This window comes from Dermacentor silvarum, chromosome 1 (assembly GCF_013339745.2).
Source record: "Dermacentor silvarum isolate Dsil-2018 chromosome 1, BIME_Dsil_1.4, whole genome shotgun sequence".
NCBI classification, from domain to species: Eukaryota; Metazoa; Arthropoda; class Arachnida; order Ixodida; family Ixodidae; genus Dermacentor; species Dermacentor silvarum.
Window position 1 is genome coordinate 74,759,551 of NC_051154.1, and position 26,327 is coordinate 74,785,877.

Below are 26,327 nucleotides of genomic sequence, written 5' to 3' on the forward strand. Positions count from 1 at the left end.
AAATTTGGGAGGGAATGGAGTTCGAAAAGTGGATAGAACAAGGCAAACAGTTAGGTCTAGAGGGCGCCGAGTTGAGGGCATGGATTACGCAACAGCAGGGGCAGGCCCGAGAAGAGTGGGCGGTGGCCCGAAAGAAAAAGGAGAAAGAGCGAGTGGCGGCGAAGGGAGCTGGAGAGCGCGAAATACGGTTCTTACTATTAAGGATTCAGCTTATTCAAAGCGGCAACGAGAGGAGGGCCAGCAACGAGCACCTAGAAGTACAGGAGGAGCAGCAAAAATGTCAGGCGCCCGTAGAAGTCGCGCACGGAAAGTGCGAAGAAGTCGCACGCATGGTTCTGCCGATGGTAGGAAGAGAGGCTAATCTTTGTGAGCCTCAATGTACGTTCTCAGGTGAGGCCAGGTCCGTAGACCGTGGCGTAGTTGTTGAGGCACCCGTTGATGGGGACCGGATTGAGCGCGATGAGATACTGTGCCAATGGAATACTAGAGAAGCAGCTAGGCCAGCTGTGGACGATTCGGCACAGTTATCTTGGGAGTACGTCGCGAAGGTAGCCCTTGCAGAAATAGTCCGAAGTGACACAAACTCGTTAGGCAAGAGCACCAGTGTAGAGCTGAATCGGTCAAAAAAGTGCTCTAAAGCACAATGCGGGCAGGGCAGTGCACTTGTGGACAGCTCCCAGCAGTGGCGTAGCCAGAAATTTTGTTCGGGGGGGGGGGGGGGGGGGGGGGGCTCACCTTGCGGCGCGGCCTCCTTCTTATAGCATTTGTCGAGGGATCAAATACATGAATAATAACTGCATTGACAATGCCATTGTATATTAGATGCTGCAAACGAATTATTAAACGCAAAGCACTGTCAAGTAAAATATGTATTTTTTTCATAACAGAATATATTCGTTTGTCCCAAAAATTGTGGCAGAAATAATTGATATCAATGCTTCCGCATTTTTTTTGTGTATTTAATAGGTAAAGAAAATATCACACGAACTTTAGAACTATATCAGTTCGAAACCAGCAAAGCAGTGCATGCAGCTGATATGAAAAACGCAAGGGCCATGAAAAGAAAATGTTGAGGACAATTATTTTGATGAATCTTTGTCATTCAAGAACCTTGTTTACATGTTTGTACACGTGCAACGGCCAGAGAAAAAAAAAAAAAACCTCAATGACGCTGTCCTTCGTTGCAATGGATTGCGCAGTAGCAGCTGTTACCGGTCGCGTATTGTGAGTAATTGCACCGAAATTATAGTCGCAACAGTGAGTACAAATAGAAAGCAGGAGTTCTGCAAAATGTACATTAGAAATGCGAAGATAGAATGGAATATACAAATGCGAAGATAAAACATGATAAAGGGCAAAAAAGTGCCGCTGGGAACAAAGTTCTCTGCTTGTATACCCAAAACATCGCAACAGTATGTTTAAATGTACGTATAAGTCTCCAATAAATCTACGTATTTAAGCAAACGTCACTGTATATAATGCGTCAAACAAGACAAATAAACACGTTGCGCAGTCACAGATAGTAAACTTTACGCATGGAAAGACAGGCGATCCAGGCAAGAACAAAACTACGATCGCAGAAATCGTGATATGTACTTGGGCCATGCGGCGGTCGCGACAGCACCATATGGGTGGAATAATAGAGGAATAAGGCAGAAATCAGTACGAAAATGTGTAATTTAACTGCCTGCAGAGCGGCAACAAATATTATGCACCCAAAATTAAAGGAGGGTATTGCTTCGGTTCAAAAAAGAAGTAAAAGCAGGTAGCTGAAAAGGAAAGAAAAGGCTTAACGAAAGCCACAGATGATGCGGCAAGTTGAACTACCTAATATCCGAGTGTGTTTGTTGGGAAACGCCGCGTGGGCCGGGCTTTGAATGAGCAAGGTCGGTCGAAATTGGTTGTTGGTGTCCTCGTAATTTTGATCAAGATGCTAACTGTTAGAATAAACGGCCAAAATTTCTGCAGTTTTAAAAGCTAATGAACAGTCATGCGTTTTCATAATTACGAGATTATGAACCTGCAGGAACAGAGCTTTTTACTTGCATTGATTTTTGCTGCTTCGATATCTAAAGGACAATTACTTCACTCGGCGGGGAAGTTTAGCGAAGCGGTCGATGACTTCAGACACGTTGATGCCGACGTCACTGTGGGCGCATAGAAGCGCCAGCCTAACCATGCGTTCCTCAGACATTGTAGAGCGCAAGTAGTTTTTTAGTAATCTCATGTTAAAAAACGTTCTCTCTGCGCTGGCAGTGGTCGCAGAAAGGGTGACTAGAATCTCCAGCAGTTTGTACACATTTACATAAAACCTGCCGTCGCAATGAAAGAGGGCATCTATTCCGGTGCTACCAAAAACACACCTCTTTGCACAAACAGTAAGCTGTTCGATTGCAGCAATATCCGTCGTTTCGTCAGCAAGTATGGAGAAGCAGCCTTCAGCGTTTACTTTTGCATCTAGGATTTCTTTGATAATTTCATCACAAATTTCTATAATTTGTTTTTGTACATCTGGGCTTAAATACGAGGCATTACTGGGGCAACTTTCCAAATGGTTCTTCAGATAGGTATCTCCACAATCGGCTCGCATGCGAAGAAGCGCTCTGAAGCGCTCTATTTTCAACGGGGGATTTGTTCAAATCCATAGGACCACTGTCCCTATGGCCACGGAGAGCCAGACCTTGTCGCCCGCAAAAAAGAACTGCCTCAATAATAGGCGGTTAACTTTCTTCCGTTTTCTCTAATTTTACTTTGCTTGCCCTGGTCCAGCTGATCGATCACATAGAGCGCGTTTCCTGAAAATGTTTGGAGAAAATTATCAGCTGCCAGCTGACAGCCACGGTGATATTTTGCATTTTCGTGTGTGTGGAAGATTGCGAGCGCGTGCTTCCATTTCTGGAACGGCTTGGACACGAGGGCTCCAGTGCGCGCATGTTGGCCCAAGTTTATAAGAACATTAAACCTATAAGTTCCAGAATTGAAAATCTAAAACACGTCTTTGGAAATGCCAGTGCACCTTTTGCGTCAAAAGTTTATGAGAACTTTATACCCATGAAGTTTCAGAATTGAAATCCATGCGCTCCGTAGATTCCGCGGCCGCTGCGAGTTGTCGCAACGCGCCCGCTCGCTATCGAAAAGCCCTTGAAAATTTGTGCTCGGAAGGGGCTCCTTGCGTTATGTGACTCCAGGTGCTTGGGCGTTGCCACGAAATCCAGTCCGAGTTGGCAATGTTCGTGCCAAAATGTCTTCTCGACTGTGAAAAAGACATTGTAGACAAAATCCAGAATGATTCCCGGCGCCGGTGGTTGTTTTGGTCGGCGGTGCATGCCAGCACGAAAAAATTTAAAACGGGAGGGGGGGGGGGGCCTGAAGCCCCCCCCCCCCCCCCCCCCCCTCCTGGCTACGCCCCTGGCTCCCAGGTGTGCGAGCTGCGTTGCGCAGGAGAAAATACCGGCACTGTCCTGAGGTGTTTGGGGCTCTCCGCCAGTGAAGGTAGCAATGATTCACCCGCTAATCATTCAGACTGTGCGTTGGAGGTGGCAATCGTGACCGACAATATGCATGCCGGTCATCACGAGGTCCGAGCGGAAGGTTCGGAAATTTGCACCAGAAGGCGTGCTAGGAGAAAGCAGCGGTGTCGCAGAGTCCGTATAATGCGGCAGAGAAGGCAACGCAGCTGAATAAAACAAAAGGCGCTAAACCCTGTGGGGAGCGCAGTCAAGGATTTCGAAAGGCGTGTTTGTACTTTGGAATGTTTCCAGTAAGAGCGCGTCCGAGCCGCCAGGTGAGGAAGAAAAAAAAGGCCCGTTCGGGGCGTGGGTGGACAAAAGCAAGGGGGCAATTATGCTCCTCAAGGTGTGCTAGGCATGGCACAGGAGAGCCAGCCGGTACGGCACCCCGAATTCCGATATTCTAAAAGAGCTGGTGTGCGCGCGCATAAACTTTTGAAACGTTGTTTTCTTGGTATGTCGTTCTTTCTTTCACGGGTAGGCTTCTTTTTGGGTGAGAGACGCTTGCAACGTCAATCCATCTGTGAATCCTGTCGGGCTTGAGTATGAATGCACTTTACGGAAGTGTTCGCGAGATTTTTTTTTTTTTTTTTTCTTTTTTTTGTTTTTTTTTTTTTTTTTTTTTTTTTTTAGAGTAAGGCGGCTGTATTTGAAGGAGCCGTTGTGTAACCTTACCTGTTATAAAGTGTTTGTACCGTTCCTTTAAAGCGTGTCTTGCGCGACACAAAGGAGCAAACCGCTGGTGCGTGTCCCGCGCGTGTAATTTAGAACACGGCAGCATTTGGAGTGTCATTTAGAGCGTGGAAGTACTTTGCAATAAGCGCGAATATTCTTGTAGTCTTGAGCGCGTAATTTGCGCAAGATATGTTTTTTTTTTTTTTTTTTTTTTTTTTTTTCAGTGGCACGAGTACGTGTACTAATCACGGATGTAGAGTACGAACAGACTGTTCGTGGCGTTTGTGCTGCATATGATATTTCAAGTACCGTTTATTTTAGGATCATTCTGTAGTTAAGTTGGAGGGTTTTGGTGATGTATACATATATATATAGACGTGTACGTAGTGTTCTGCTAAATATATTTTTTGTATAGTACAAGTTGTATGTTGGATGTAAAATGTTAGGTATGCATGGAACGATGTTCTTTTTTACCTTTTTTTTTTTTTTTTTTTTTTTTTGCTCGAAAAATGACACTTCATCAGTAATCATATTCTGAAAGTGGGGGGTAGTGTCACGAGTGGGTCAGTTAAGGCATAATCGAAAGGGCTTTCAAGCCTGCTTGTTGCAGTTATTGGGCTATTGAGTAACTATTAAAGTGGCTTACAACAAATTATTGATAACTTTGGTGGCAAAGTTGAATAACAAATTTGAATGTTGACATGCAGGAAAGCAAAGTAATATAAACTTCGGAATTTGTTACGATAGTCAGCCAACGAAAGCCAAATTTCCAATTTGTGCAGTGCTTTATGAGCTGTGGTAGAGGAAACCATTTGGAATGCATGCGGGCTGAAGATGCTGTCTCCTCGAACCAGCAAGTCGGCCCTTGACTGGTTTCGCGGACATTATAGTGGAGTAGGACGTTCTGGTGGGCTAGTTGGTTCATAGCTTTTAGACGTTTATAAACTGCGCAAGAAAACGAAGACACAAGAAGGAAAACACACACGACACCACGAGCGCAGAACTGCCAACTGTTTATTTCTGGGATAGCAAGCAGCATATATTTCACTCATGATCCTGAACACGTGCCCCCATTGTCATTAAAAGGATAAAGGGAGATTGTTGAAGCTTTTTACATAATAAAAACAGGCGACAAGTGTATCAGCACGCCGTCTCTCTCGTTGTTGCCAGAAGAAGTTAATTTTCTGGAATGTGCCTTGTAGAAATCCTTCTTGGCGTTCAAATTTTGCGATATATATTTTTTTTATCGTTGGTTTTACACTGAAACAACGCCTCAGCGCTACCTTTTTTACCATGTTTTTATGCTTTTCATAGCCACGTTTATAGTTTTCGTCGACTTCATCTTTACATCTCGTGTTATTTTTCTTTAGATTTTTCTTTATCCTTCATGCCTTTTATCACATCATCGCCTCTACATTTGTTGTTTGATGTATTATTTGTTGATTATTTTTCTTTTTTATTATTTTTTTCTAACGTATTTATCACCTCATCCTACACCTAAGCGGGTACGTTGGAAAGCTTGAGAAGGAACTTAAAAGTGAGCAGAAACAGAGGGAGGTGGTAGAAGAAAAGCTAGTTAACGTAGAGATGCAGCTGAGGGCCACCATTCAGCAAAGCAATGGTGAACCCATCGAGGCGAGCACCGTGAATGGAGCTGGCTCCGATGCGAGTGCAGAGACAGCCGAACCCGGAACCGTCAGTGATAGTCACGAGGGGGATACCACTGACGCAGCCGCGGAAGAGAACAAAGGCAAGGGCAAGGATAAGACAGGAGGGGAGGGCATTGTGACCTCGGGGGCAGCTTTCGGCGGTGAGGGGGAAGAAAAGCGTCGAGTAGTCTTTGTTGGGGATTCCAACATGCGTAGAGTAGAACCGGCGATAACAGAGAGGGTAGGTGCAGGCGAACGAGTCCAGGTTAGCGTGCTTCCGGGAAAGCCGATTAGAGAGGTGATAGCGAAGGCCAAGGAACGCATGTGGGACACAATGGAGGAGAGACACCTAGTGGTGATAATGGGCGGAGTGATTGATGTACTGCAGGGACGAGGAGGAGGGATCACAAAGCAAATAGCCAAAGGGGTCACCGACCTGCGGAATGTTTCAAAGGAAGTGCAAATCGCGGTGTGCACGGTGCCAGAGGTTGAAAGGCAGGGCTATGAAATTGAAAGGGCAATTCTTGCAGTAAACAGGGAAATTTGGACTCTAGCTAAAGCAATGAATTTTACGGTCATTGACATCAACCGAGAAGTGCACCGAGCAGGCCGCGAAGGCGCTTTTGTGGTTGACAGGATACATTTTAGCGAAAGGGTAGCAACACCGGTCGGACGTCGATTCGCAGCACGAGCTGTAGCTTTTTTAGGCGGGCCCCAGGCAATCAGGAAGCAGGATTAAGTATTGAACGTAGCGAAACAACAGTAAAGGGCAGAATTAGACGACCAGGAGTCAGAAAAAGACGCAGAAAGGATAAGAATAGAGAAGGTAAAATTTGCTACATTAACATGCAGGGTGGTCGCAAGCAGGAAAAATGGCTGGAAATTCAAACGCAGCTGAATGATGAAGCGATTAGCGTGTATGCCTTGACCGAAACGCATCTAAGAGATTTGGAGCAGCCGCCTGTTATTGACAACTTTGTATGGGAAGGGTGCAACAGAATGACCGGGTCAAGGAAAGGCGGAGGCGTAGGCGTACTAATTAGGCGAGGTCTGAAGTGGCAAAGGGTAAACGAGACATGTAAAGAGCATTTATGGATTAGTGGCACATGGCAAGGTAAAAAGACGTGGCTGGGAGTAGCTTACCATTGGACAGGTAGTGATAGCAGAGAAAAAAATAAGGAATTGGTTGATTGCATTAGAAGCGATATTAATGAGTTCAGTAAATCGGGCCAGGTGATATTAGTGGGAGATATGAACGCACACATCGACGATTTAGACGGATATACTGATTACAACGGCTCTCTAGGGCTGGATCTGCGTGATGAACAGAACCTTATAGTAGTTAACAGGGAGAATAAGTGTCATGGACAGGTAACGTGGCAATGCGGAAACAGGCAGTCATGTATCGACTGCGCCTTAGTCTCAGAAATGGTCTACGAACAACTAGACCAAATGATAATAGACGAAAATGGAAAATATAGCCTGGGAAGCGATCACAGACGTTTAGCAATAAATTTTTGGCGAGATACTAGCGCAGAACATGAACCAATAGCCTCAGAATTTTTAAAAATGAATGACGAGCAAATAACAGAGATCGCAAACAACATAGAGAAGAAAATTGAGGATTTCCCTACAGCAGTCTGGGAGTATAAGGAACTGGTGGACGTTATGCAGCATGAAATAAGGCGAACATGGCAAAACAATTGTTGGATTGGCAAGAGGAAACCACGTAAGTGGTGGAACAAGGAAATAAAACAAGCTATAGAAGAGCGTAAAGAGGCATCTAGGGCTCATCGAGAAGCCAAAAAGTTGGGATTACAAGAAGAAGAGGTGCTCCTTAGATGGAATACATACCGAGAAAAGAAAAGGGTTGTGAGTGAGCTCGTGCAAGAGAAAATTAAATGCGCAAGTGAACGTTAGGTGCATAACATTCACAAAAGAGACAAAAGCGCTCCAAAAAGATTCTGGAACCATATAAAAGCACTCGGAGCTCCAAATAAAAACTCGCAAACGGCTATAAGGGATGAAGACGGTAACATCTACGAAGGAGATGATGCGATGCGGTACATCACAGACGTTATTAGGGATAACTTCGGCACGAGAAAAAGCGCAGTTCAGACAACAGATCCAGCAACAGCAGAGAGGCCAGAGAGATCAAAATTTGGCATAGAAAGCTTTTATTGGAAAAAGGCAGCAGAAAATGTCCCTAACAACACGGCAGCAGGACCCGATGAAATCCCAATACAGCTAATCAAAAACCTCGGTCCAAAAAGCAAGGCACTGCTGACTAATGCCATAGAGCAAGTGATTATAACAAAGAAAATTCCCGTTGGATGGCGTGAAAGCAAGATGAATCTCATCTACAAAGGCAAAGGAGATGAGGATAAGACGAGCTCGTACAGGCCAGTTACAGTAACGTCGGTGATATATATAGAATGGCAATGCAAGCCATAAAATTAGAACTGTCGAAGTGGGTGGAGAAAAACGATGTATTGGGGGAACTACAGAATGGGTTCAGGCCAGGCAGACGCTTAGAAGACAATATGTTTGTACTAACTCAGTGCATAGAGATTTCAGTAGCCCAGAAAAGACCTTTATGGATAGCATTTCTAGATATTAAAGGAGCTTATGACAACGTAGACAGGGAATTGTTGTGGGATATTCTTCAATACGAAGGCATAGATGACGATTTCGTGGAGCTGCTGAGGGAGATATATAGAGACAACCAAGTACAAGTGGTATGGGAAGGTTGAAAAGGAAATGAAATGGTGGGTATTCACCAAGGATTGAAGCAAGGATGCCCTCTGTCACCATTGTTGTTCATGCTTTACGTCAAAGGTATAGAAAGACGACTGGAAAACAGCGAATTAGGTTTTGATTTATCCTACATGCGTAATGGACAAATGGTGCAACAGAAGGTGCCCGGACTGATGTACGCAGACGACATTGTGCTACTAGCGGACAATAAAAAAGATTTACAGATACTTGCGAATATCTGTGGGAATGCAGCGACAGCCTTAAGTTTAGCACAGAGAAATCAGGAATTATGATCTTTAATGATCACACGAATAACTTCGTGGTGTCAATTCAACAGCAAGTAATACCCATAGTGAAGCAATATAAGTACCTCGGCGTACACATAAACGAAGGAAAGAATTACTCAAACAACCACCAAGATAATCTGAAAATAAAGGGGAAGCGGAATGCAGCAATAATGAAACACAGAGCACTGTGGGGCCACAATAAGTATGAGGTGGTGCGTGGAATCTGGAAAGGAGTAATGGTGCCAGCGCTAACATTCGCAAATGCCATTATATGCTTAAAATCGGATATATTGGCGGGTTTGGAAGTTAACCAAAGATCAGTGGGCCGGTTGGCTTTGGGAGCCCACGGTAATACCACAAATGAGGCAGTGCAGGGTGACATATGGGTTGGGCCTCTTTTGAAGTCAGAGAAGCACAGAGCAAGATTAGTTTTGAAGAAAGGCTCAGGAACCTGGATGAAAATAAATGGGCAGCTAAAGGTGCACAAGTATCTCTACATGAAAAGCGTAGACACAGAATGGAGGAAGAGGTCAAGGAAGTTGGCAACCAAGTACAGGATAATCGAAACTGCAAATAGACAACCAGGAGTCATCAGAAAGAAAGTGAGAGAAATGGAGACCGTGAATTGGATGCAAAGAATGGAAACAAAAAGGACAATGGAGATTTACAAGAATGAGAAGAAAGAAATTGGAAGGGAAAATCTGTACGATAACACAAAGGGCAGTGCCAAGTGCTATTTGAGGCTCGAGCCGGTTGCCTAAGGACGAAAACATATCGGAACAAATATTCGGAACTAGATGAGACATGTGCATGCTGTAGTAAAGATCCAGAAACCACTCAGCACATCCTGATGGAATGCGACGGGATCCAGCCAGCAAGAACCGTAGGTAACGTGCAACTCCCAGAAGCGCTTGGTTTCAAAGTGGAAGGAAACATAAACAGATCAGCCGTAGAGATCAGCAAGAGACGATTGGAGTACTGGTGGAAAAAAAGCAGGGAAAAGATGGATACGACCTGATCTCTTAAAATCATAGGCAGCGGCATAAGGTAAATTTTTGAAAAAGAAACATAATAATGAGAGGTATACAAAAATGCTAGATAAAGAACATGTATAGTATACCTGATTAAATCGAGCAGGCTAGGTGACTATTCGTCGCCGCCCCGTTTCAAAGGGGATGCCAATAAATCATCATCATCATCATCATGAGTAGAGACCGGATTTTAGGCAAATGCCTTTTTTGTTCAATGCGCTCCTATCGCCCCACTTTGATATATGAGCATGAATTAGAGGTTAAGAAGGGCTTTTATAGTTTCTTTATAGTGCCTATAAATGCCTATTTTCAATATTGGCACCTATATGAACACTATTCAGCCGCAAGTTTCGCTTTCGAGCGCAGTTAGAGACTGTTATTCGTGTAAACCGGGCAACATTGACTTTTCGGAACTCTATGGGGTTCAACCTAGTCCTTTAGTTCAACCAACTCCCGGAAAACAACTGCTAGTAGCATTGAAATGGGACGCGCCGGCCAGCATACGCCGCCGCGCTGATATTGTGCGAGCGGAACTAAGGCAAGAAAAGCTGATGGTATACGGGTTTGTGGAGACACATCTTAGGGACATGGAGCAACCTCCCTGTAACCCTGACTATGCATGGGAATATTGCAATAGAACAGAGGGCAGCAGAAAAGGGGGTGGAATTGGTGCATTCATTCATAAAAGTATGAACTGGCAAAGGGTCAAACAGGAATGCAAGGAGCATTTATGGCGAAAAGGGAAAGTTGCAGGAGAGCAGACACTCCTTGGCTTTGTATACCTGTGGACAGGAGCAAATGCCAAAGAGGAAAACAAAAAAATGCTGGAATGCATATCAAGTGACATTAATGAGCTAGGAGAAGGGTGCGAGATTATTATACTAGGAGATATGAACGCACACATAGAAGACATGAACGGGTACACAGACTCAACAGGCAACATGATGCTGGATATGTGTGAAATGCATGACTTAGTTGTACGCAACAGTACTGAGAAGTGTGAAGGGCACATAACATGGGAGGTAGGGAGCCTGCAGTCGACGATAGATTATGCACTAATGTCACATAGGATGCACGATAGGCTAAATGTAATGAGCATAGATGAATATGGCTCCAGAAGTCTAGGTAGTGATCACAAACGTATTAAGGTGAGTTTTAGAAGGGAAATGAAAGTAGGTAGGAGGCAAGATGAACAACCAGGTGGGATATTTTACTCGGAAAAGCAGCTTGAAATAGCAACCCAGCAAATTGAGGAAGTAATTTCAGAGGATACAAAAACAGAATGGACATATGCAAATTTAACAGGACTATTTGAGCTAGAGCTTACTAAGGTACGAGTCAGGACAAAAGGGAACAGAAGACGTAAACCCAAGAGCTGGTGGGATGAGGAGGTTAAGAAGGCCATAGAGAAACGTCAGGAAGCATCCAGGGAACACAGATATTCAAAGCAGAGTGGTGAACCAGAAGCTGATGTAGGCAGAAAATGGAATAACTTTTTAAACTGTAGAAGGTAAGCATCCCATTTGATCAATGAGAAGATCAGAAGAAAGGGGAGCCAATGGTTGTCAGAAGTAAACAAAAAGGATAGAAAAGCAGCGAAGAAATTTTGGAAACATCTCAACTCCTTGAGTAATAAGACTAGCCTAGAGCAGAGGTTTATAGTTACAGCTCAAGGTGTTCGACTAGAGGGAGATGAGGCAATGGAACATATAAGAACAATGATGACAGAAAAATTTAAAGAACGAAACATAGCATGTGCTCAATCAGGTGAGGATGGACTAGTCAGTGCAGTGGCTCCACTGGCACAAAGCGAGTGGGAAAGGGCAGAGAAGAGGGTTCCTAGTAGCACGTCGACAGGTCCTGATGGCATCCCAATTATGGTGATAAAGACATTGGGCCCAAAATCTAAGAAAGCATTAAGAGAGGCAGTGAGCAAAATGATAATGGATGGTAAAGCCCCCGACGGGTGGAGACTGAGCAGGATGAGCATGATATATAAGGGAAAGGGGGACAAAGCCGACATAAACAACTACCGTCCGATAACAGTGACGTCAGTGGTTTACAGGGTGGTGATGCAGATTATAAAGGACAGACTGCAGGCATGGGTGGAGAGCGAGGAGGTGCTGGGGGAACTACAAAATGGGTTCCGGAAACAAAGAAGGTTAGAAGATAATCTGTTCTCATTGACACAGTGTATTAAAATAGCAAAAAAGGAACACAGGCCCTTATGGCTTGCCTTTCTGGATATCAAGGGAGCCTATGACAGTGTAATCCAAAAGGATTTGTGGGACATACTGGGCACTCTAGAGGTGGAAGATGGAGTAAGAAATCTTTTAAAAGATATCTATAAAAGTAACAAGGTGCTTATAAAATGGGAAAACAAGGTATATCTGGGCCTATAGAGATACAGCAGGGGCTTAGGCAGGGGTGCCCTCTGTCACCTCTGTTGTTCATGCTGTATTTACAAGGATTAGAGAAAAAATTAGAGAGGAGCGGACTTGGCTTCAACCTTTCCTATTTCAAGCAAGGAGAATGGATTAAACAGTCATTACCAGGACTGATGTATGCGGATGACAGCAAGGAAGACTTGCAGAGATTAATGGACATCTGTGGTAAAGAGGGAGATAACTTAGGTTTGAAGTTTAGTAAAGAAAAATCGGCAGTCATGACTTTTAATGATAATCAGGGCAGCGAGCATAGGATACAGGAGGTTACGCTGGAGGTGGTGGATAAGTACAAATATCTTGGAGTGTGGATAAACAATGGGGCTGAGTACCTAACGGAACATGAAAAATATGTGACGGCTAAAGGTAGCAGAAATGCAGCTGTGATGAAAAATAGGGCATTGTGGAATTACAATAGGTACGAAGTGGTGAGAGGGATTTGGTAAGGGGTGATGGTCCCTAGTTTGACTTTCGGCAATGCGGTCCTGTGCATGAGATCAGAGGTTCGAGCAAGGTTGGAAGTTAAGCAGCGAGGGGTAGGTAGACTGGCTCTGGGAGCACACGGAAATACACCAAATCAGGGGTACAGGGTGACATGGGATGGACGTCATTCGAGGGCAGGGAAGCCAGCAGCAAGATAGAATTTGAGGAGCGATTGAGAGAAATGGCAGAAAAGCGGTGGGCAAGGAGAGTTTTCAGTTATTTGTACATGAGGAATGTTGATACAAAATGGAGGAAGCTGACCAGAAAACTGTCAATCAAATATTTGGACTGCAGGAGGGGTGCAAACCAGGAAACAGCGGTTAAGAAAAAGGTTAAGGAAACAGAGAGGGGTCTGTGGAAAACAGGGATGCAGATGAAATCAGCACTGGGAACATACCGAACTTTCAAGCAAGAAATTGCCAAAGAAAATATCTACGATAATTCTCGGGGAAGCTCTTTGTTGTTTGAAGCCAGGATGGGAGTATTGCGGACTAAGATGTACCGAGTCAAGTACCAAGGTATAGACACGTTGTGCTGTGCATGTGGAGAAGAAGAGGAAACGGCTGAACACCTCATACTTTTCTGTAAAGGGCTTAACCCTACAGTGCAAGGCAACGGGGCTGATTTTTTCAAAGCATTGGGGTTTAGGGACAGTGAAGGCAAAATAGACTTTAAGCGGGTAGAAATAACCAAACAGAGGTTATCTGATTGGTGGATAAAATCAAAGCAGGGGTGAAATTTCACCCACCACAAAGTACAAAATATGTTAATAGTCATGGCTAGGTGGCGTATGCCACCGCCCGGTTTAAAGGGTTCAGCCTCATCCATCCATCCATCCGGTTGGCGAATGCGAAACCATAGAGAAAGGAATTGAGAAAGGAATTTCCTTTCTCTATGGCGAAACCGCGGAGAGCCGTCAGGGGAAAGGAGCTAGTGTGAACAGCAAAAGAAAAAAGAAAAATGTGATGTGCACGCGGCTTTTGTTTTGTTTGTAATTTACTTTTTAAGGTGTTCACCACCGTCGGGCGTTCCTTCTCAGCGTATGAGATTATTCTCAGTGACAAGAGGCACAATTTTGAATCCAAAAATCTGGAGATGGTGGGAGTTTGCTATTGTTTCCACAATCCTCACAGTGATTCTTAGACTACGTTCCGCGTGCTCTCCAAACAGATTTCTTCAAACATGTGCACTTCAAATGGGCAGAAGTGTATTTGGCAGTGTTGGGAGGTCTTGCCTGTAGAATTTGGATAATGTAATTGTACATGAGAAAATTGCCAAGAGTTGTACCCAACAGTCCTCATGTAAGAACATGCTAATTTCTTAATAAATCGTAGTCTCTCTTGCATTTTTTATTTGTCTGTTTTTGTTGTGTCTTGTTTAGCTGCGTCTGGCAGACATAAAGTATTGCTTTTTTTAATCAGATTTCAGGTATTCACTTTTATGCATGTTTCACTATATGCGACGCTCGAGTACAGTGGCCATTGAACATGAATAGGAGCAGTGTGCTTATTGAATTAAGCCAATTGATCGTCATTAGTTCAGTAGTTTTATGGGACAATTACATGGCTATGTTCAACTGTTGGCGCCTTTGTGCCATCGTAGACAATAACATTTCTTGTTTTCCTATCGTAGATATAGGTCGCGCACGTCTTCGTTTGAAATTATTTGCATTTATGTAAAAATTTATTGTGCCTATTTTTACGACGTTGGAGGCCTAAAACGTTGTTTTGCCTGCCTATTTTTGGCACCTAAAACGCGCTTTTTTAATGCATCCGGCCTCTAGTGATGAGGTATCTATGGCTTTGCTTCTGCAAGAGGCACTGCTCAGTTACGACTTCTAGAAAAATCCGCAAGGTAGCTGACATATCTGCTCTTGTGTACAAGTAAGAAAAAAATATAATCAGACTTCAGTGATTCCTGCAGCTCTTCACAATGTTGACCTTGTTATCTACACTGTTGCCTGCTATGGTCTCTAAAATACAGGCACAGGCGAAACCACTCTCCGAGTATGCGTGGCTCGCAAAACCCAGGGAAATTTAACGAGTGTCAAAGCTGCATGATAATGCAGTATTTAGGGGACGTACTGAGTGTTGTAAAAATCGGGGCGCGAGGTGTGCACAATTATTCTTGCTTAAATGCTGGTTGCTCTCTGTTCATACTTTGCATAGAAGTACCATTTTGCATGTTAATACCATGCTTTCAGGCATTACTTACCGGTGTTGCCCACAATAAGTGCTAAGTGTGTGTCATCTGCTCAGAACATGTTTATTCCACTGCAGTGGAACAGTGGCACAATCTATCATAAGCCAGTCATGGCTACTGCGAAAACACGGTGCTAGCATAGCATTGCGGTGAAATGAACATCTTTTGAATGGCGCCACCTCAGTCAACACCCACTTCGGATTTAGTGTGGACTAAACTGGGGGGTAAGTAATGCTTGAAAACATGGTATTAACTAAACCCCTTGCAAAATGGTACCACCATGAGAAACTTGAGCGGAGATCAGCGAGCAGCTTAGCTAGAAAAAATATGCACACCTGGTTCATCTATTTATACAACACTCAGTAGCACCCAAACTGCACATTGCCAAAAGGACACGAGTTCGTATCTAAGTGGCAGTAGAGGGGGTAGAGTTTTGTTTCACTGAACACCATGGTGAGGGAAAAGCTGACAATTGCCTGACAATGACCTGACAATGGCCACTGCCACCGACGTAATAGCAACAGCCAAGGAACTCTCAATGTTCTCTGAATGCTCTGTTGCTCACGGTAACACTGACATCTTGGCCACCGTGGAATTGGCTAAATCGAGCCAGCAGTTTTGCCGGAAGAATAATGTATACCTGGCGCTCCAACTTATGCAGCATTGAGTACTTATTGAACAGATTACCTAAACTGTGCAGTGTAGGAGGCTGTCACACCGAGATGTCATTACCAAGACCTAAGATCAACCCAGAGGAGGAAGGAATTTTTTAAAGCCTGTTGCTGATTTCAGCTATGTTAAAAAATAGAAATGACTAATATGATTCAGAGAAAGGCCTCAAAAACCTATCGCTCTAAAACAGAACTTGGAATGGAAAGCTTTGGCCCATACAGAGTCACCTGCTCTTGAATAATACACTTCATTAGTTTCCAAGTGTACATAGTAGCCCAAATTGAGGGCCTACAGACACATTTTATTAACAAATAGTATCTTCCCAATGAATCATAGTGGCCAATTCTTTTTTCCCATGAGTAGTAGAAACATTGTGTGACAGAACAGAGAAGTTGTGTTTGCTTGTATGTCACAAATATGTTTTCCCCAACAGTGGACAAACGTACACATGTAAAGAAAATGAGAGAACAAAATGTGCATCAGTGATCCTCAAATCTCACCCACTGTACCGAGTCCACTTGACAGAAGAGAAGTGCTTCTTGCCTGCTAGAACTGCCAGCTTTCTATCAGCTTTTAGTGATATGATTATAACCACTGCAGCTTACAAGGGAACCACGAGGGGTAGCAAATAATGACTCTCCAAAGTTTTTTCACTGCAACACCTATACTAAAAAGCTGAACTAACATCCCCAGTAATTAAGTGCCCACATTGCATGGTCAACATGGCCACATTCTAGAAGTTTTACATGACGCAAACAAACACAATAGATCACACTAATAAAGGAATGTTCTCAAGAGCTCCATTTGTGTAAATCTCAATGCAAACACCAGACTTCTGTTCAGTCACCAATAAACAGCCACTTGCATGGTTTCACAACTTTGTAGCAGAAGCATTAGAAGATTGTGAAAAAAATATGTAACCATACTTCCGTCACTCCTTCATACATTAAACTGAATCACTGCAAATGGCAGCTACGAGCTCCAATGTGCATTCAGAAAATCCCACATCTCAATCTCGTGAGATGGAAAAACAAAAACAAGACTTCTGTAAAACACTTAGAAAACTCCAGTGCCACTGGAATGACTGTTAAAGGCTCCTCCCCAATCCTAAAAAGCATGCAGGTCATATGTAGCAGCAGACACATGCTATCTGCAGCGCCATCCTTTTCCAAGCAGAACATGCAAGACGTGTCTAATAGACGGCCCTCCACAAGATAACTTTATCGAACATTGTTTAACTGCGCGAAAAAATGGACCACAGAGACAGCATGGGACAAGGACGGGTGCAGTTGAACAATGCTCGCGCAGTTAGACAATGTTCGCTAATACGTACCAACTCGCCCAACAACAAGTTCTTCTAAACTAACTTTATCGAGTTTGTTCTCACTTCTGGCGCATTCTTTTTATCAGTTGATTCACATTTCCTTAATAGCCCTTGCACAAAGTATGAACAGTGCAAGGAAAATGCCTGTGAAGCAAAGAAAGTGTGTGCCCAGTACACGTGCATCACATCCAGTGCCAGCTTTTATTCAAATACTACGGTACGATGCACAAGATAAGCCCAACAGAAAAGCATCAACATTAACAGCATCCAATGCATGTGCCATCCATGCGCTAAATTGCAGAGTCACTGTATTTACTTGTACACGCGTTACTGCGCCAAGTAGTCCGGCAGAGTTAGACAGCCATGGAGGAAGGAAAAAATCGTGAGCCTTTCCACTCTGTGAAGGTGAATCACCAGCGAAGCTGTTTAGCACACGACACAGAATTTTGAACAAAGGTACAAACACATGCATTGTCTTGATCGGTGGTCATCGTGATGAAAGGTATACACACACATTTCATATCATTGTTATATTAATTCCATCATATTCTCGTGCAGTCCAGACTCCCAAGGAGCAACACGCCTACGAAGAGCGACGGCAGGAACAGAGACGAGGATGCAATCGGCGCTGGCGGCCAGCAAACACCACCAATGAAGATCGTGTACAAAACACCAAGCGCATGTGGGACGTTGCTCTCTGTAGGAGCATCGCTCCTCGGGAGTCTGGACTATACATGGCCTCTCCTTTACGACGACAGAAGAGAGGTGAAATTCAAAATGTAGAACAGCAACTTGTCTTTCTGGCTTTTTATATACATTCGCGTGGACGACGGAATCGCTGCCCGGAGGAAACTAGACACACGTGACCTTCCGACGGCACCGCCACCACAGGAGAGTGGAAGTAATAGAAACTAGATACGGAAGCGCTTGGAATGCCAACAAAGAGAGGGCGGTGCAAATGTAGACATGGCCAACATAGGTCGGCCTTTGCTAAGATCCCGTCATAGTTCTTTTTGGAACAAATGTAAGAAACATTTTTCTAAAAACCTCTGTTCTTAACCACATTCCTGGGACCTCTTTGGGTGCCTGGTGTGACAAAAATAGTTCAAGGGCGCGTTACAGGTCCCTGAGCCCACCACCCAGAACCCAGAGTGGTATGTGCCATTGCGCTTGGACTCCTTCTCCACTATCGCCAGGATTGGCCCGCATTTTTGCACACGAAGAGCAAGAATGCACGGAACCATAGCCATGAACAGCTTCGCTGTAAAAAAGAACTAGGAGGGAGAATGACATCAGGTAGTTAGCCTCTGCAAGCCAACCTCCTCTGATGCCATACCTTGCCTTCTCTCCAGGCCCTATCTGCATATGTCGACTCTTGGGAAGTAGGCCCTCCAAAGTTGAGGGACCTTTCAAAACATTGTCTGGTTGCCGGAAGGGGCACGTGCACACCGAAGGCGGAGCGGGCAAGCGGATCCGCGGCCGCTTGGCCGCATCGCGCACGGACCGATTTCTTGCGCGCAGAAAAGTTGGCCGCAGCCAATCGAAACCCAAGACGGCGGAAGCGCTGGTGAACGAATGTAAACATCCAACATATAGAATGCAAATAGTATCCACCATGTCTGAACCAGCTGTGTTCTCTGTGGAAATGCTGCTGGACACAATCAAGCGGTACCCGGTCCTGTACAACGAATGTAACCCAAGGTACAAGGAAGCTGACTATAAGAAAGAGCTATGGAAGAAGATTGTGCAGGATTTGGGTCTGACTGGTAAGTGCACACAGCACCTAGTTCATAGCGTTTTGTTGTCATGTCCGTGAAATTGCGAAATGCTCCGCCTCCCTGGCGGCGTGGGCAGCCAGACAACCCAACCCGGTCGGTCTGAACTATGTGGTCTGAACAGCCACGCGCGCTCGCCACCTTGAAAATCCACTTTCTGTGTGATGATTCCCTAGTCACAATTCACCCTCGCCATAAATGCTATGCTCTACTCTATCCTGTACTCTCCGCACACTTGGTAGCTAGAAACTGCTACTTACCCGTCACGTGGTAAGGGCCTACTCCCCATGAGCCTTTCCTTCATATATTTTTGTGACCATGGCTTTGAGATTGACATGTGATAAGGGCCTACTTCCCATGAGCCTTTCCTTTATATATATTTTTATGACCAGGCTTCGAGATTGTCACGTGATGTTCCATCTTAGCCTGTTTCCGTTCTCCTTGTTGATGGTGCTTTCTCTTTCTCTGAACAGATAAATCATCACAGCTTCTATGTGCGACTCTTTCGCATTTGCCCAAGGGCAAAGAGAAAAGAAGAATAAGTCATACTTTGCTTAATTTGCTGCTGTAAATAAGATGCTTATGTTTTCTCTTCCCCAACCTAAACTAATGGAAATGAGAATGCAGGAATTTTTTTCAGGACCGTTCTCGACAATAGAATCCGCAGCTTCAATTCATTATTTCATCAGTTCTATCCCACATAGGATATCCTCGCACGGAAAGGAAGGTGCACAAAATATGACCACAAGAAGTATGCGTCTTCCTTTCTATCCGCACGTGTGTGACCGTTTACTTGTTAACAGGCATGTGGTTGGCCTCCTGGAGATTCTTTTGTCCGTGTATACCAATAATCCACATGAACTTACTCAGTTTTCTGCTGTTCTAAAGACATCCTATTATGTGTGCTGTTATGCAATGCCTGCACCAACATGCTTATCGAACTAATGCTTAATAAAACGCATCTGGCCTATTTCCTAGCTCAAAACTGCTGTTCAGTGCAAAAATGTTTTTGTTAATTGTTCAGCTATATGCCAGATATGTCAACATATTTCACTTCACATTTCACAAGCACTGCTGTCTGTACCTGAGGAAAAAGACAAAGTTCCATCTGTGAACACACCTCACTCTCGCAAGGCATAAAAAGGTACAGAGACATTTCGGTACAGCAAGATGTGCAAAAAGAAATTCATATCCTTGCAGATGGTTGCCTGTAAACCTCCCCCACTCAGTGTCTCCTCTTAGTTTCTAGATCACCACAACCAGCAGTTTCTCAGAACATTATGAAGACACAGAAGTCTTTTGTCTCTTACGGGAAGCCTGGCACCATCCATGGAAGCGCGACAGAAGTGCTTAGTAACTAAGTTACAAGCATTGATTGTCCTGCCCATCTTTTTATAAGTAAAGAAATAGCTTTATTTACCTACTTCAGCTCCTTTGGATAGATGGGCGATCTGAAACAATAAACGGTGGCACCATATCCAGTCACCAAAGACTAGCTTGTGCCCTTGGGTATGTGCCAGAATACACAACCTGCGGCACTGCATATTGGATATTGGTATATAGACATCCTTGGCCAATCCTCCGTAACTGATGCGCCAAGGGGAGCACAAGAAGCCATCATCATCAGCCTATTGTTTTTTGGTCCACTGCAGGACGAATAGGGTTGACAAAAAGTGTCAACCCTATACGGAATTATAGGAGGTGCTTAACAGTTAAAGAAAGCACAAGCTCTCTACAACTGAACGTGAAAAGCTCAGTGAGGAATTCGGACTAGCACTACCACTTCCCACTACAGTATGTCTGCTCTAATGTGGTACACAATATACCACAAGTCCATCAAGGTTTACACAGCTACCACATTTGTAGAGAGCTGCTCTTGTGAGGTCCATGGTCTTGAACCAGTAGCGCACCCAGGATCTCTGCCAGGGGGGGGTTGACAGTTTGCCAATACCATCCAAACAACACTAATTTCAATTTATTCACGGGAAATTGTCAAAAAATGCGCTTTTTGCGAGTGTGCAGAGGATTGCGCGTCTTACATCTTAGTTGCAGTACTCAAATGCGCAAGGAAAGAAAATGGGTTAAACAAAAGGGGGGGATAGGTTGGCCTCAGGGGGGGGTTACAACCCCCAAATCCCCCCCCGTCGGTGCGCCACTGTCTTGAACCTTTACTAGGGAAAATTGCATGACTCAGCAGTGCTCAATATAAATGCTGCGGATGTATGGCAAAAATTGCATTAACTTATTACAAGACGTGAGATGCACACAAAAGGCCACCCGTAAGATAACCATAGAAAACACACAGTTACCGTAATTTCATGAGCCCCACAGTAGCAAGGACATTGGGAGGCTTCTTAAATTGCTTCCACTTGAGGGGAAGTCCCTACCATTATGCTCTGAGCACGATCTTGTAGCCATGTTAAACAGGCATTTTCGATTCTCCATGAAGTAAGCATTGAACTTTCCCAGAGCTGAACCAAAGCACGAAACAGACGCCAACCAGAACAAACTAGAGTGCTTGAACACAGCATGCATTTAATGACCCTTGATCCTTGATTTGATCTGTACTCAAGCATGCTCGCACACGTCTGTGTCACAGTGATCAATATGCAGAAAGCACGCCTCACTTTACAAACATAAGTGCAACTGTTGATTGCTTTTTCCCGGAGGGTCATAGCTGTGTGGCAACAAAAATGTGTAATTAAAGCTACAACCATTTCACCTTCTTCGATAATTTTTTATGCTGATCCTGTTTATGTAGCTAGCTACAACATCAACATGTTTAAAGCCCGTCGACGCTTCTGAGTCATGGCAACTGGAGCCATTGGAGATTTATCACCAAAAAAATGTAAGCATGCACACAGAGGCGGCACAACATGGCAACTAGCAACAGCGCAGTAAAAGTACAGCACGTGCATTTTGAATGAAGGAAACAGGTGCAACAGGCAATAATTGTGTAGTAACAAAATGTATTTAGTCACACAGTTCAAAGCATGTCCCCAATGGGAGCAATAGCTACGTTTAAAAAAATGAAAAAACTACTTTCTTCCAAATCAACAGATTTTGTAGTGGAACTGAAAGCAAAAATACTCCTTTAGTATTGCAGAATGTATTCATTTACAGGCTAGTTGGTGCTAATTCATAATAAAGCTTAGGGCAAACATAACACAAGGTGACAGGACAAGATCCCTTGTCCCAACTCCTTTTGTACCGTTTGCAGTAAGCCTTATTGTGAAGGCAGTTTTGTCGCACTAGCCTGCAACATTTCGCCGCCAGACTAATTCCATGCGATGGATGCCTGCATACTTGTGGCTCGCAGCACCTCGACATAAATTTGCCAAGCATGCTTCGCAAGGCGCCTCAACTTTTAGCCAATATTGCCTATTGAACAGCCCTTACCTTCGTTTAAAGCTGCTTTCTTTTTTTTTCTTTTCACTTCCATGCACCCAGAACCTGAATGCACTAAGAAAGCACAAGGGACATGCAAAGTGGCACCTGGAAGTGCAAATGCCAGCAGGCTATGTTGAACATGTCCAGAGGTGGAGGGCAAAGTGCTCTCTCGGCTACGTGCTCAGCCTAAGCAAAGATGCAACATGCAGGGTGTATCACCGGTTCATTTGCTCCTCAATTAGTTATAAAAGGACTTCATTGCAAAAAAAACAATATAAAGCATAACAAGAAAGAGTCTGCCCGGTTGCTCGATGACATTCCCACACAACGATAGTCATACCAGCAGTCATACAGCATATCACAGATACTGTTCCTTCAACGTTTGCGATTGCCGCCACCGCCTCCTCCCCGCCGAAAACCACCACCTTGGCCACGGCGTTCCTTCCAAGCATCATACCGGTGAGCCATATTGTAGAGCTCAGTTGGCACATCTTGGCTGGCTTCCTCCAAGATACGGATAAGTTCGTGAGCATGCCTCCAGTTTTCACGAGTTATGAGCGTGATGGCTGTGCCTGTACGCCCAGCTCGACCCGTGCGACCCACGCGATGGACATACTCTTCCACGTTGAGAGGGAAGTCATAGTTGAATATGTGTGTCACATCTTTTATGTCCAACCCTCGTGCGGCAACGTCGGTAGCAATCAAGATGCGCACTTTGCCATCCCGTAGATCTTCGAGAGCTCGCTCACGGTCGCACTGCTCTCTGGATCCGTGGATGGAATCGCAGTTGATGCCAGCCAGGACAAAGTCACTTGTCAGGTGGTCCACCATGGCCTTCCTGTCGACAAAGACGATCACTTTGTCTTCCGGCTGCATGGATTTGAAGAAAGTCATAAGTTGCTCCTTCTTTTTCTCTTCCTCGCAGAGGATGATTGTCTGGCTCACTGTGTGCACTGCAGCGAGGTCCAAGGAGCCGACAAACACCTGGAATGGGTTTGTCATGTACCGCTGAGAAAGGCGACGCACACCCTCTGGCCAGGTGGCACTTGTCATGACCGTCTGCCGGTCAGGCCTTATGTCCAGCATCACCTTCCGGATCTGGATCTCAAAGCCCATGTCCAGCATGCGGTCCGCCTCGTCCAGGACCAAGAAAGTGACAAAGTTAAGGTCGATGATCTTGTTCATGACGAGGTCGTTGAGGCGGCCGGGCGTGGCGATGACGATCTCCACGCCAAGGTTGACGGTCTGTATCTGCTCTCGCCGACTGCCACCGCCGTAGACGCAAACGCATTTATCCCTCGGTAGTGGTATTTCTTTGCTTCCCGCTCAATCTGCTGGGCAAGCTCGTGCGTCGGAGCGAGAATCAGACACGAAGGACCTTTCCTCTCCTCCCTCGGAACAGGCTGCCTGTCGATGTGAATCAAGGCTGGTAGCAGGAATGCCAGAGTCTTCCCTGTACCTGTCTGTGCGATTCCAATGAGGTCTTGACCTTGAAGCAGGATTGGCCAGGCCTGGCTCTGTATTGGAGACGGCTTTGCGAACTTGTTTTTCTTGATTTCGTCCAAGATTTCCGGATAGCTTGAAAACGCCTGCTCGAACGTTGCCACGGGGTTAGTTGCTACGTCTAGTGGCGGCTGTTGTTCTGGGCCCAAGTACTTGACAACTATATTGTTGTTGGCTGCCCGGAAGGCCGCCGCCTCCTCTGCAGACACTGACGCAACTTGATGATGTTCAACGTAAAGATTTTTAATTATCGGTGCGAGAGAAGCCCAGCGCTTCTTCGCCGCTTCGTCGCTCTTGGCAAGCAGCTTGTCCCAGTCGAGCAATGGCGGCGGTTCTTCGATTTTGCTGGAGCATGCTGGTTCTTCCGGCGGATGGATGATCGCGTCGATTAGCTCACGGGCCTTCCGACGCGCCTCTTCAGAACCCCGTAGCTCGATCTTGGTCTCGACGCGTATGCGTGCTCCTGAGGAATCTTGAATATCTTGGATCCTATCACACCCTCTGCCAATGATACTGGCAACATCTTTGGCAGGCACCGAGATAACTTCAACGGCTTGGAGCCGGCCACGGCCACGGCCACGGCCCCGACCGGACGTAGCGCCCACGCTGCTCGTATTCTTCGAAGCGGCGTCCATACCAGGGGTTAATTACAGCGTTCTCGGACGAACAACGATCGCGATGCTACGCTCCTCAGGTGTACAGGTGTAGAACGATAGGCGTGCAAGATTCAACAAGGAAAACAATCCGGACGCTTCCGCCGAAGTAGAAAGAGCACAAATGAATGTGGAATAATACAACGTCAGCCGACAAAAGGCCACGAAGGAAAAAAAGTGGTATTCATCCGCCCGTCTAATCACACTCGTTAGCACCTCTGACGTAACATGTACGTAATCACGCAGCGAACGGACTACTTCAACACAACATAACCTATATAGTAGATAACCGAGAGGCGTCTTTCATATCAATTCCCAAAATCTTGTCACTTGCAGATGTGCGCGTCGCCACCAACACTTCATTACCAATTATATATAAACATTTATACGAAATAAATGAGTTTAGTTCCTTAACATAGGCGGCGCTACAACATTTTATTTGCATTTTTTGGCTCACAAATGTGGCAGTTTGTTTTGCAACGAGTACGATAGGTGAACTTGCCGTTTCGCAGCTCGCATGCTCGTCTGCGACGCAGCGCATGTCGTGAAGTGAAAAAAAAAAAAAAAAAAAAAAAAAAAAAAGAAGAAAAGAAACATAATTTGACCTGAGGTTTCTTTCCGATTTTCTTACGGCTACCATAACCTCCTTCTCGAGACCGAGTATTGCCGCGGGAGTCGTTCTCGTGACTGCAGCAAGGTCGATTCACACCTTGACTGGAGTGCCAGCTACCGAGCAACCATTTCTCACGATTCGACCAGTCGTGAGCCTTTGCGCGTAGTAGTAGTAGAAAACATTTATTGTAAAAAATATAGGACGAGCGGTGTTCAGGTTGGTCGGGGCCCGTCCGCTGGCGTGTGCTCTGCGGCTGGCCTGGAGTGTGGCAGCTCTCTGGGCCGCCGCCTCCGAGCTGGAGAGCAGGGCCTCCCATCCCTCTCGCGTTGTGGTTGCGTTTCCTCTTCGCAGCACCTACGGATGACAGTTTCCTGTAAGTATTTGTGTGCGAAATTATTGTTAAAACAAATATGTCGTCGAAATGTGGCATGACCTCCCAAGCACGGAATGGATGCGCTTGCTTGCATGCTTTGTAACCTTGGAGAAACTTTCGCCTCACGTGTGCCCTTCGGCGTTTTCCTCTCACCTTGTGACCGTGCATGAACTTGCACTTGAATGTACCCCAGTTAACAGCTTTTATAGTGTTCGATCTTCACATGCATGCCACAGCCAAGTAGTAGTGTTGCCACAGAACTTTGCAATTGGCGCGCAGATGCAATTGTTTTGTTTGCTTTCTCGTTGTGTCGTTTGAGGACGCCTGTTCCAGAATAAGTGCATCCTTCTGTTCTGTTCGCAATTCGAATGGCCGTTGTTAAAGGTAACTGTGCGCGCAGACGTGAAGTGGACTCGTGCAAGCGGCCGTAGCGTTCTAAATACATCTATAATATAAACCATAGTTGTGCCAGGCTGTACCGGCGTTCATGTGGCGTCGGCTGCCCGGGAAACTTGAAACCTTGATTTTCCTGAGCTTGATCGATCAATATGTTGCGATTTCGCCAAGTGTTTTACGGGCTGTATTGCAACGTTCTTACTTTTTAAACTGTTTTGCGCCTAAAAAAATATTCTGCAGTGTTACGTGCGCATGGGGCCGAAACCACGGTCTGATTATGAGAATGCCGTAGTGGGGGAGGGTTAATTTGACCGCCTGGTTATTTTCTATAACGTGCACCTAAATCTAAGTACACGAGGTGCGTTTGTATTTAGCCGCCCAATAAATTGCGGCCGCCAAGGCCACGATCGAAGCCGCGACCTGGACTACGGCAGCGGGTATGTTCGCCATGGCAATTTGACAACATCAGATGGAAAAACAGCGCAGAATGTGTAGTAACGGTGGATCTATTAATTTAGCTGCAATAACGCGACTAGTTGAGCTAGTTGGTGCTATAAGACAGGTGAGACAGATATATATTAAAGTACAGTT

At 45.1% G+C, this 26,327-nt stretch overlaps 3 protein-coding genes and 1 pseudogene across 3 annotated transcripts in view; 2 read left to right on the forward strand and 2 right to left on the reverse strand.

Moving 5' to 3' along the window:
• LOC119446583 (probable ATP-dependent RNA helicase DDX43) overlaps positions 1–26,327 on the forward strand; it is a 114,406-nt gene that overhangs the window by 32,297 nt on the left and 55,782 nt on the right. The gene's annotated exons all lie outside the window — the stretch shown is intronic.
• The window catches only part of LOC119466270 (probable ATP-dependent RNA helicase DDX43), a 91,498-nt gene that overhangs the window by 8,507 nt on the left and 56,664 nt on the right, over positions 1–26,327 (forward strand). The window lies entirely within an intron of this gene.
• LOC119446671 (probable ATP-dependent RNA helicase DDX43) lies at positions 21,004–24,336 on the reverse strand (annotated as a pseudogene).
• The window catches only part of LOC125944107 (uncharacterized), a 56,504-nt gene continuing 55,356 nt past the window's right edge, over positions 25,180–26,327 (reverse strand). The window contains exon 5 of the mRNA XM_049664053.1: positions 25,180–25,338. Within this exon, the coding sequence (XP_049520010.1) occupies positions 25,180–25,338 (159 nt within the window). The remainder of the gene's footprint in view (positions 25,339–26,327) is intronic.